This window comes from Aquila chrysaetos, chromosome 15 (assembly GCF_900496995.4).
Source record: "Aquila chrysaetos chrysaetos chromosome 15, bAquChr1.4, whole genome shotgun sequence".
Classification (NCBI taxonomy): domain Eukaryota; kingdom Metazoa; phylum Chordata; class Aves; order Accipitriformes; family Accipitridae; genus Aquila; species Aquila chrysaetos.
Genome location: NC_044018.1, coordinates 30054846 through 30067016, shown reverse-complemented (window position 1 = coordinate 30067016; position 12171 = coordinate 30054846). Strand labels below are relative to the sequence as shown.

At 66.2% G+C, this 12171-nt stretch overlaps 1 protein-coding gene across 3 annotated transcripts in view; it reads right to left on the bottom strand.

Moving 5' to 3' along the window:
* Positions 1 to 333: 333 nt before the first annotated feature.
* The window catches only part of SP7 (Sp7 transcription factor), a 16204-nt gene continuing 4366 nt past the window's right edge, over positions 334 to 12171 (bottom strand). For 2 of the 3 annotated variants that reach the window (XM_030036946.2, XM_030036947.2), the window contains one exon: positions 334 to 2027. In XM_030036946.2, the coding sequence (XP_029892806.1) occupies positions 939 to 1934 (996 nt within the window). In that variant the 5' untranslated portion in view covers positions 1935 to 2027 and the 3' untranslated portion in view covers positions 334 to 938. Of the gene's footprint in view, positions 2028 to 5347; positions 5574 to 12171 lie in introns of those variants that run through there. The other variant, XM_030036945.2, reaches the window with a different exon arrangement.

Sequence of the window (12171 nt, the reverse complement as noted above, 5' to 3'; positions counted from 1 at the left end):
GACATGGGGACACCAGGATGTGGTATCACGGGGACACAGGGACATGGGACAATGGGGTCCTGGGGACACGGCTATGGGGACGTGGGACCATGGGGTCCTGGGAATGGGGAGAGACAGGAAAAAGGGACATGGGACCATGGGGACCTGAGGTCTCGGGGCTATGGGGACAAAGGGACATGGGGCAACAGGGTCCTGGGGACAGAGGGACGGGGGACCACAGGGGTATGGGGCTGTGAGGAGCCAGCGGCGTGGGGCTGTAAGGGATGGGGGACAAGGGGACAGAGCTGGATTGTCCCCAACCCTGCTCAGCTCCCACCACCCCTAGAGAGGGGGGGACAGAGTGAACGCGAGTGGAGCCACGTCCCCTCCGTGCCTCAGTTTCCCTTTGAGCACTGAGCAGCAGCAGAGGAGGAGCGTGGGAGGAAGGCAGAGCCCATCCCTGTGATGAAGCTGCCTGGCCTCAGCCCTGCTGGCGCAGGAGAACGGGGCACGGCTCTGCTTTCACGCCTTAGCAATCCCTTTATTGCTTTGGGGGGGGGGGGGGGGGGGGGGGGGCAGCCAGGAAAAAGGAGAGGGGGGTCCGTTACATTAGTGCCTAACGAACTTGGCGTGCTAACGAGGCCGGAGGCGGAGGAGAAGGGGCGAACCCTGTCCCTGAGCTCTGTGCGGGGGCGCGAGGCGGCCGGTGAGGTTTTGAGGGCAAGAAGTTGGGGGGGGAGGAGAAAGGGGGGGGGGGGTCTCACCTTGACACCCCCCCCAGTGAGCCTTAGAGTGCTCGGAGACCCCCCGCCCATAATTTAAGACATAAATTATAATTGCTAACGAGGAGCTGCCACTAGCCCCGGGGTGGGGGGTGATGCGGGGGTTGGGGGGGGGGCAGCACCCCGTAATAAATATCCCCAGCGGCGCAGAGGAGGATGAGGATGGAGGACGAAGGCTCAAATCTCCAACAAACTGCCAGCCTCGGGACTACCGGCATCTTTACCGGGAGAAGCCGGAGGCTGCCGAGGAGAAGCGGGGGGCTGCTCCCCACCGGTGCCGGGGGGGGGTTTGGGGGGTCCGGCTTCAGCGTGGGTCTTCTGATGCTTGCTGAGATGATCGCTACGGGTAAAACGCTTGCTGCAAAGGAGACACGTGAATTTTTTCTCCCGCGTGTGGGTACGGACGTGCCGTTCCAGCTCGTCGGAACGGGTGAACCGTTTGCCGCAGAAAAGCCAGTTGCAGACGAAGGGACGCTCGCCCGTGTGCCAGCGCAGGTGGGCCTTCAGGTGGGACGCTTTGCCGTACACCTTCCCGCATCCCGGAATGTGGCAGCTATGAACCGGCTTTCGTCGGGATCCTCCCGGACCCCCCAAACGCTCCAACTCTTGGCAATTAGGACAATCGCAGGCCGGACGACCCCCTAACGAACCGCCGCGTGGTCCCTTAGGGGTTTCGCCCGGGTTGGTTTTAGGGGTGGGGGGCGCGGCGGGGTTACTGGTGTAGGGCGGAGGGTTGAGAGCCCCAAAATCGGAGCCGTAAGTGGGAAGCGGGGGGCTGAGGGTGGGCTGGCCCTGCAGCGAGCCCTGCAGCCCCTCGGCGCCTGCCGGCCCCCCCAGCCAGCCCCCGTTAGGGTGCACGTCCCACCAGGAGGGTGCTGCCGGCCCCGAGCCCCCCGGCAGCCCCCCGCCGATGCCGCCCTTGTACCAGGAGCCGTAGGGATGCGGCATCTCCAGCGAGGGGTAGACGCCCGGCAGGCAGTCGCCCGGCGGGTGTCCCTTGGCCGTCACCACCACGGGGGCACCCAGCACCTCCTGGGCGCCGGTGGGTGCCGGGAAGGGGTGGCCGAAGGGGCCGTAGTCGGGGCCGTAGGGACCGGGCGATGCCTGGGGGCTGGCCGAGGGCGAGAGCAGCCCCGGGGCGCTGGGGAAGGCGGCCGTGTAGGAGTCACCCATGGCGGCGGCGGTGGCGGGGGGACGATGGGTGGGAGCACCCCGAGGTGGTGGGGTCGGCGTCAGCGGGGGCACGGGGCCATGGTGCCTGGTGGCCTGTGGGAAGAGGGAGATGGGTGTTAGGGTGCTGGGGGGAAGGAGAGAAAGGAGGCGGGGGCACCCAGTGCAATGGGGTAACTAGTGCTGGGGGGCACCCGGTGCAATGGGGTAACTGGTGCGATGGGGCACCCAGCACTATGGGGCACCTTGTATTGGGGTATCGAGGACCATGGGGCACCCGGGGCGATGGGCACCCAGTGCGATGGGGTACCTGGTGTGATGGGGCACCCAGCACTATGGGGCACCCTGTATTGGGGTATCGAGGACCATGGGGCACCCGGGGCGATGGGCACCCAGTGCGATGGGGTAACTGGTGCGATGGGGCACCCAGCACTATGGGGCACCCTGTATTGGGGTATCGAGGACCATGGGGCACCCGGGGCGATGGGCACCCAGTGCGATGGGGTAACTAGTGCTGGGGTGCAGCACCCGGTGCCGTAAGGTGCCTGGTGCAATGGGGTAACTAGTGCTGGGGGGCACCCAGTGCGATGGGGTAACTGGTGCAATGGGGCACCAGCACTATGGGGCACCCTGTATTGGGGTATCGAGGACCATGGGGCACCCGGCGTGATGGGCACCCAGTGCAGTGGGGCACTCAGCCCCGTGGGGTACCCAGCATCGTGGGGCACCCAGCCGCAGGCAGCACCCGCACCCCGGCTACACCCAGCCCCGCCGTGACACCCCGCACCTCCCTCCTCACCTCACCACCCCCCCGGTGCTCCCCAATCCCTCGTGCCTCAGTTTCCCCCCACCTCCCAGAGCTGAGAACACCCCATCTCCACCCCAAGAGCAGAGGGATCCTCGCAGGGGCTTCTCCAAGGGCTAATAGCAGGGTTCTGCCGGCGGTGGTGGGGGGCCCCCCTCACCACCGCCCCCCAGCCTCCCCCTGCTCCCAATCTCGACTCCTTCTGCCTTTATGGCCTTTTAATCAAATTATACTGTGGCCTCCCCCCTCCCCGGGCGACTTCCTCTGCTTTTATGCCCTTCATGGCTTTCAGCTGCCGCGGGCTGAGACTGGGCGTCATGAGCTGGTCCCCCCCCCATCACCCCTAGTTTTTCCCTTTATTTTAATTTTTTTAAATTTATCCCTCCCCTTCACCCACTTTGTGGCTTTTCCAGCTTTTTTTTTTTTTGGGGGGGGGGTGTCCCCCGCCTTTTGCCGTGGTTATTGCGCCTATTTTTAAGCCGGCCCCGGCCGCGGCCACAGCGCGCTCCCGGTTTTCCAAGGATAACAAGGGCCAGGCCTGTGCCCCGGGAACGCTGCCCTGCCGCGAGAGCCGAGGTAATTAAAACCAGGGCGAGCGTCTAACGGAGGCACGCTTAAAATAGTGTAAACCTCCCATAAATCAGCTCCGCTTGCGCCGGGAAATTAGGAGCAGGGCAGGCGCCCCGGGAAGCCAGGAGCTGCGGGCTGAGAACGGCATGAGCTCGGTGCATGAGTGGCTGCTGCAGGGCTGCTGGGGGGGGGGCGACAGCTGGTGGCTTCGTGGCTCTGCGTGGCCTCTGCTGTGTCAGGGACACCGACCCTTCCTGCATTCCCCCCCCCCCCCCCCCCCCCCCCCCCCGCTCTGGAGCAGCTACCCGGGGTGGGATGGGTCCAGCCCCTGCTCTGGGGGTCCCTGGTCCACAATTCCCAGTCCCTTGTCCTTGATCTCCAGTCCCTGGTTCCCAAATCCCAGTCCCTGATCCCCCAAGTCCCCAGTCCCTTGTCCCCCAAACCCCAGCCCTGTCCCCAGACCCCAGCCCTTTTTTCCTGTCCCCAGTCCCTGTTCCCCAAACCCCATCCCTGTCCCCAGTCCCTGTTCGCCAAACCCCATCCCTGTCCCCAGTCCCTGTTCGCCAAACCCCGTCCCTGTCCCCAGTCCCTGTTCCCCAAACCCCGTCCCTGGTCCCCATCCCTGATGTGCTGCTGCTCCCAGCCCCGATCCCAGTGGGTGCCCCCCTAGCCCCTGCCTCAGTTTCCCCTGCCACCGTGCCCGTGACCCCCCCCCCAGGCCACCCTGCCAGCGCCCGTCCTCGCTCAGCCCCAGGCCCCCCCTCTCCCTGTCCCGTGACCCCAGATGTCCGGGACACCCCATCACCGGGGGCCCTGGCTCCCCCTGCTCACACGGTGGAGCAGTGGGGGGACAGTTTGGGGTGAAGGTGGCACTTGGCACCGTCCCCATGTCCCCGTCCCCTCCCTGGGGATGGCAGGGTGTGGGTCCTGCTGGGGTGGGGGACACCAATGTGTCCCCTGTGGGCACAGGGACAGTGGCGGGGGGGGGGGATCAGGCCCTGTACGGGGATGGGGGACGCCAGGTCCCCATCTCCTGGTCCCCACGGCTCCCAGGGACCACAGTGGCCTCTGGTGCCAGCCCAGTGTCCTCCCAGGGACCTGCCCGTCCCAGGGTGGCCCTGTGCCAGGGACAGACGTGGCCCCATCACCATGGCTTTGGGGACAGATGTGTCCCCCCCCCAAGGGGTGCCAGACTCCCGGGAACGGACATGTTCCCATCAGTGGGTCAGGGGGTGCCGTGGCCCTGGGGACAGATGTGTCCCCATCCCCAGGTCGGGGCGGGGGGGGGCAATGGCCCTGGGGACAAACCTGTCCCCAGCGCCAGGTCCTGGGGCACAGTGGTCCCATCCGCTCGCTGCCAGCGCCCCGGGGTCCCCCAGTGCTGCGGGACCCCGGCGGGTCCCTGGGCTGGGTCTTGGTGGCCCGTGTGGGGGTGGCAGTGGTGACAGGGTGGGGCTGGGGGGGACGGGGACGGGACACGACACCCGTCTGGAAAGAGCCACAAAGTCCCAGCACTGAAAATATCCCTGAAGCCACCAAGCTGGACGCCTGGGTCCTCTCCAGGCCAAGTGCCATGGGGGGGGGGGTGTCCCCCTTCCCGGGGGGGTCCCATATCCCAGGGGACCCTTCCTGACTCGAGGGGGGTCTCCTTTCCTGGGGGGGGGGTGTCCTGTCCCAGGGGGATCCCCCATCCTGAGAGGGTCCCGTATCCCGCGGGTCTCCCCCATCCTGGAGGGGGTCCTTGTCCTGGAGGGTCCCTGTCCTGGTGGTGGGGGGGCCACCCTCCCCAGAGGGTCCCATATCCCGGGGGCGTCCCCCTTCCTGCGGGGTCCCTGTCCCGGGGCGGGGGGGGTCCCCCATCCCAGAGTGTCCCAGCCCCGGAGGGGCTCCCCCCCGTCCCCCGAAGGTCCCTGTCCTGGCAGTCCCGTACCCCGGGGGGGTCTCCCCTCCTCGTGGAGCGGGTCCCATATCCCGAAGGGTCCCTGTCCCGAGGCGGGGGATGTCCCTCATCCCGAAGGATCCCTGTCCCGGGGCTCCTCACCGCGCTCCGGGGCTCCGCGGGTCCGGGGATGCCGGGGATGGGGACCGGCCGCGGGGATGCGGGTGTCCCGGGGTGCCGGTATCCCGGGGTGCCGGTATCTCGGGGTGCCGGTGTCCCGGGGCTCGGTGCGGGAGGGAGGGAGCTCCGCGGCGGCCGCCCGCCCCGCTGTGCCGCTGCGGCGGGGCTGGGCCGGGCCGGGACCGGGGCCGGGGCCGGGAGCCCTGCCCCGAACCGCCCCTCGCTGGGGGGGGGGGGGGGAGAAACGGGGGGGGGGGGGGGTCGGGGGAAGGGAGGGCAGGGGGAAGGGAAAAAGGGAAAAGGAAAGGGAAAAGGAAAGGACAGGAAAAGAGGAAGGGAAAAAGAAGGAAAAGAGTCTGAGCAAAAAGAACAAGGAATAGAAAAAGGGAAAGAAATTAGGAAAAAAAGAAGAGATAAGGAGAAGAAAGGAAAGGAGAAAGGAAAAGAAAAAAGATTTAAGGAAAGGAAAGAAAAAGAAAAGAAGGAAGTAAAGAAAAAAGTTGTGAAGGGAGGAAGACAGGGAGGCTGAAGGCCGGGGGAGGGAGGCGGGGGCTGGAGGACAGGGACAGGGACAGGGACGGGGGGCAGGAGGAGGGGGGAGAGAAGGGGAAAGGAGAGGAGTGGGGAGGGGGAGGGAAGCGCAGAGGGGCTGCACTGGCAGGAAGGGGAAAAAGGAAAAGGGAAAGGAAAAGAGGGGAGAAGAGGCTGGGGAGGAAAGGGAGAAGGCAGAGGAAGGAGAGGGGGAGAAAGGGCTGGGCGGAAGGGGAAAGGGAAGGGGAAGGAGGGGATGAATGGGAAAAGTGCTGGGAAGGAAAAAAGGAAAAGGGGGAAGAGAGGGATGGGAAAGGGAAAGGACGGGGGAAAGGGAAGAAAGGGACAAAGGAGGAGGGGAAACCTGGGGGCACCCAGGGGCTCGTCAGCCTGTCACTCCAGGATCTGCGGGGGTGAGATGGGGCGAAACCACCCCAAAACGGTGCCAGTGGGGATGGAGCAGGGATGGAGATGAGGGTCTGGGATGGGGGGGACAAGGGCTGGGGACAGGGACAGGATAGGGATGGGGACAGGGTGGGGACCAAGGAGGGATGGGGCCAAGACAGGACCCAGGATGGGGATGGGATGTGGTTGGAGCAGGGATGGGGACGAGAGGGGACCAGGGTTGGAACTGGAGGGACCAGGAATGGGGCTGGGGGAGCAGGGATGGGGACAGGAGCCAAGGATGGGGATGGGGTGGGATGGAGCTCGGATGGGGCCGGGGGGGCCAGGGATGGGGATGGGGATGGGGGAAAGCAGGGAGGGAATGACTTGGAGGGGCAGATCTGGGGACAAGGACAAGGGACACTTGCATGGGAGCATGATTGGGGACAAGGACACGAGTGGCCCTGGAGATGGGGCTGGGGATCCCCCCATGCCTCAGTTTCCCCACTATGGGGGAGTTATTCCAACCACTCTTTTTTTCCCTCCCTTTTCTTTTTTCTCCCCCTTCCCCCCCCCCCCCTTTTCTTCCTGTTTTCCCCTTCTCTTTTTTATTTTCCCCCTTTCCTATTTTTTTCCCCCGACACGGCCGTTTGGGAGCCAGCGGGGCCCTTTCCCAGCCCTGAGTCAGGGCTTTCCGCTCCGGAGCCGCCGGCGCCGCGGCCGCCCGCCGAAGGCCGCAACCACCGTCCCCCCCCCCCGCTTCGGTCCCCCCCCTTCGCCAGGGCTCCCACTGCCCACAAACTGGGAGCAAACTGGGACGGCCGCTCCATCCCTCCTCTTCCTCAGCCGGCGGGGTGGGGGCACCCCGTGGGCTTTTTTGGGGGGGTCGCAGGGGTTTGGCTCCCACCGACGTCAACCACGAGGGTTTGGTTCACCGCGGGGCGAGGGGGGGGGGGAGTTGGGAGCCTCCCGAACGCCTGGGTCCCCTAGATGGGGGTGCAAATTGGGGTTTGGGCCTCCCGCCGGCTTAGGGGTGGCGGGGACCCCCCCGTGTCCCCCGGGACCCTTCAAAGCTTGGCGGTCGCCCGCCGATGGGAGCGGGGGGGGGGGATGCGAGGGCTGGCGGCGGCGGGGGCTGATTACAGGGCGGCGCCGGGCCCGGCCGCCCACGGGCCCCACGGCCGCACTCGGGGCCCCCGCAATTACCCGGGTATTTATACCCCGGCCGGACGCCTGGGTTCGTTCGCGGGGGCGGGGGGAGACGGGAGGGGGGGCTCCTTCCCCACGGCCCTTCCTCTGGTTCTGCTTCCCTCCGTCGGCTGTCCGCCCTCCATCCATCCCTCCATCCATCCATCCATCCTTCCATCCCTCCTGTCCTTCTCCCTCCTTCCCTTCCCACCTCCATCCCTCCCTCCTTCCCCCCATCCCTGACTCATTTACCCACATCTATCAGCCCAGTCCAGCCCCCGTGACATGAGTTTTGGGGGGTCTCAGCCCCCATGGCAGGAGTATGGGGGGGATTTCAGCCCCCGTGATATGAGTTTGGGGGATCTCAGCCCCCATGGCAGGAGTATGGGGGGGTGTCGCATCCCCCATGACATGAGTTTGGGGGGGTCTCAGCCCCCATGGCAGGAGTATGGGGGGGGGTCTCATCCCCCATGGCATGAGTTTGAGGGATCTCCGCCCCCATGGCAGGAGTATAGGGAGGGATTTTAGCCCCCGTGACATGAATTTGCAGGGTCTCAGCCCCTGTGGCATGAGTATGGGGGGTCTCAGCAGGATGGAGGTTGCAGTCCCCAGGCAGGGCCGGAGGTGTCCCCATCCCGGTGCCTGTTCCCAGGGGCCGGGGGACACCTTCCCCCCCCTCCCGGCTGTAACCATGGCCCCCCCTGCACGGAGCGCGGGGACCCAGGCGTCCTGCGGTAAGCGCCAGCAGCTGGGCTGGGGGCACCGCGGCCCTTCAAAGGGGAGCGAAAATCAGCCCACGAATCGCTTCCATGTGTGCGCGGGTGGGGGCACTGGGAGTGGGGACTGGGAGTACTGGGAATAGGGACCGGCAGTACTGAGAATGGGGAGTACTGGGAATGGGGACTGGGGGCACTGAGAATAGGGAGCACTGGGAATGGGGACTGGGGGTACTGGAAATGGGGATTGGGGGCACTGAGAATAGGGAGCACTGGGAATGTGGCACTGGGAGTGTGGTACCCCCCCCATAGCACAGTGTCCCCAAGCCCCCCCAGCCTGGTGTCCCCAATGGCACAGTGTCCCCAAGCCCCCCCATAACAGAATGTCCCCATGCCCCATGGCAGGCCGCCAGCCGGGGGACACCGGGGGTGGCCCCACGCGCCCCCACCCCGCTTGGCGGCGGTGGCCACCGCGTCCCCTCTGTCCCTTGACCCCCCCGCCGTTCTCCGGCCCCCGGATGTTTCTCTTGCGGTCGGAGGCCCCGAAATAGCGGCGGCCCCAGCGCGTGTGGGTGCGCCGGCCACGGCGTGCCAGCGCCCGCGGGCTCCAGCCGGCCGCGGGGACGGGGGGGGGACGACGGCGGGGACTCTCCAAGGGCTCATAGTGGGGTTAAGCATCCCCCCCCAGCACCCTGCTGGCTTGGCCTCCCCACCGATGTGGGGGACCGAAGTGTTCGAGTGGCCCCCCGGTGTCCCCACCGCTCCCCCAAGTTCAGCCCTGCTGTGGAAGTGGGGGGGGGGAGATGAGGGTCTTGGGGGGGGCCCATAGGGTCTGGGGGGGGCCTATAGGGCATGGGGGGACCTATAGGGCATGGGGGGGGGACAGGAGGGGACTAGGGGGGACGTGGGGGGTCCATGAGTACAGAGGGGGACATGGGGGGACCTGGGAGGTCCCAGGGGAACATGGGGGACCTGGAGGGACCCATGGGGTCATGGGGGACCCAGAGGGACATGGGGGAAATTGGGGGGACCCATGGGGTCATAGAGGACATGGAGGAGATTGGGGGGGACCCATGGGGACAATGGGGGAGACTGGGGGGGACCCATGGGGTCATAGGAGACATGGGGAAGATTGGGGGTCCCATGGGGTCATGGGGGACCCAGGGGGACATGGGGGAGATTGGGGCAGTTCCTATGGGGTCATGGAGGACCCAGGGGGATATGGGGTACCTAAGGGGACATGGGAGAGATTGGGGGGGCCCCATGGGGTCATGGGAGGACCCACAAGCACCAGGGGCACCTGGGGGGACCCAGGGGATCTGGAGGAACCTGAGGGGACATTGGGGCTGTGGGGATACCCTTGGGGACAGAGGAAGACCCAAAAAGACAAGGGGGACCAGGATGGACCTGGAGGACCTGGAGAGACCTGGGGGTCCGGGGGGGGCTGGGGGGGTCCCCAGGCCCCGGGGAAGCCGGGGCAGAGGTTGCCCCGGGGCCAAGCCGTGCCCACGCCCGTGGTGCTTCCTTCCCACCCTCTAATTATCCCCCGGCCGGGCTGGAAATAACTGCGGTGGCCACGGGGGACAGGCCTGGCCCGTGGGGACACGGGGATGGACCCCGGGGGGGGGGCAGGGACAGACCCCCAGGGTGGCCGGACAGACCCCCAGGCTGGCAGGACAGACCTCGGGGTGACAGGGATGGACCCCAGGTACCACGGAGGAGCCCCCCCAATCTACAACTCCGTCCGTCTGTCCCCCATCTGTCCCCCCATCCATCCCTCCCCCCCACCCCGTTCACCCCCACCCCCCCCTGCCGCCATGTGGCTCTCATTGCGCTGCGGTGCAGAAGCCGCATCAAAGCGGTGGCAGCGGTGGCCGCGGGGGTGGCACTGGGGGCCCTGACCCCCCTCCAGCTGCCAAAGGACCCCCCCAGGTTGCCAAGAGGCTCCCCCCCACCCAAGCTGCCATAGTGCCGTGGGTCCCCCCTAGGCTGCCAAGGACCCCCCCCCTCCATGGCAATCTGGGTCCCCCCCAAGCCCTGAGACCACCCCCCAACCTGCCAGGGACCCCCCCCATGGTGTCCTGGGACTCCCCCCAAGCTGCCAGGGACACCCCCCCGGCCCTGAGACCCCCCCATGATGCCCTGGGTCCCCCCAAACTGCCGGGGACCGTGGTGCCTTGGGTTCTCCCAGGTCCCCCCCAAGCCCTGTGACCCCCCCCAGGCTGCGAGGGACACCCCCCCCCCAGTGCCCTTGGCTCCCCACCCCCGGGCCATGCCCTGTCCCGGTCCCCGTCCCCGTCCCTGTCCCCGCGGTCGGGCCGGGCCTGGCTCGCTCCAGGCTGCATTTCTGCGGTTCCCAACCCAAAATTGCTGGGAGTCGCCCGGCGTCGCCCTGATTCCTCCGCGGCCGCGACCTGCGGGGGGAGCCGGGGGGACGCCCCCGGGGGGGGCCCGGGGGGCTGGGCACCCCAGGCTGCTCCCACTGCCCCCCACCCACCCACCCCAGTGCCCCCGTGACCCACCCCAGTTTCCCCATTCCCTCCCAGACTGGTCCCAGTGTCAGCGTTAACCACCCCAGTGCTTCTGCCACCACCACCCCCCGACTGGTCTGAGCACCCCCATTCCTCATCCCAGTGTCCCCGTTCACTTCCAGACTGGTCCCAGTGCCCCCATTCCTCATCCCAGTGTCCCCATTCACTTCCAGACTAGTCTCAGTGCCCCCATTACCTATCCCAGTGCCCTTGTTCCCCCCAGGCCGGTCCCAGTGCCCCCATTCTTCATCCCAGTGTCCCCATTCACTTCCAGACTGATCCCAGTGCCCACATTCACTTCCAGACTGGTCCCAGTGCCCCCATTACCCACCCCAGTGCACACATTCCTCATCCCAGTGCCCTCATTCACTTCCAGACTGGTCTCAGTACGCCCATTATCTACCCCAGTGTCCCTGTTCCCCCCAGGCTGGTCCCAGTGCCCACATTCCTCATCCCAGTGCCCCTGTTCCCCCCAGGCTGGTCCCAGTGCCCCCATTCCCCGTCCCAGTTTGCCCCATACTGGTCTGCCTCCCTGGCCAGAGCTGAGGGCTCCTCAGTCCCCCATCCTGCGTCCCCAGCGCTAACGCAGACAGTGTGAGATGGGGACAGGGATGGGGATGGGACAGGGACAGGGATGTATGTACATGGGGACGGAGTGGGAATGGAGATGGTGATAGGGAGGAAGGATGGGGACAGGGACAAGGATGGGGATGGGGACTGGGTTAGGGACAGGGTTGTGAATGGGACAGGGACAGGGTTGGGGACAGGACAGGGACAGGGATGAGAACAGTGACAGAGCTAACACAGGGACAGGACAGGGTTGGGGAAAGAGAGAGGTCTGGGGACAGGGACAGGACAGAGATGGGGACAAGACAGGGACACTGACAAGGTTCAGGACAGGACAGAGCCAAGGATGGGAATGGGGAGAGGAACTGGGACAGGACAGTGACATGGACATGGTGGGGGACAGGACAGGGGTAGTGTTGGGGACAGGGATGGGGACAGGAGCAAGCACAGGAAAAAGACAGGGCGTTAACAAGGTTGGGGACAGGGACAGGAACAGAACAGGGCTGGGGACAGGGATAGTGTTGGGAAATGACAGGGTTGGGGACAAGGACAGGGTTGGGGACAAGACTGAACAGGACAGAGTAGGTGACAGGAGAGGGTTGGGGTCAGAACAGGGTTGGGGACAGGACAGGAGAGGGTTGGGGACAAGGCAGAGTTGGGGACAAGGCAGGGCTGGAGACAGGGCAGGGTTGGGGACATTGTTGGAGACAAGGACAGGGTTGGGGGCAGGACAGGACACTGTTGGGGACAGGACAGGGCTGGGGACAGGACAGGACACGAGATGTTTGGGGACAGGACATTGTTGGGGACAGGACAGGAGATGTTTGGGGTCAGGACAGGACTGGAAAGGTTTGAGGACAGGACATTGTTGGGGACAAGGACAGCGTTG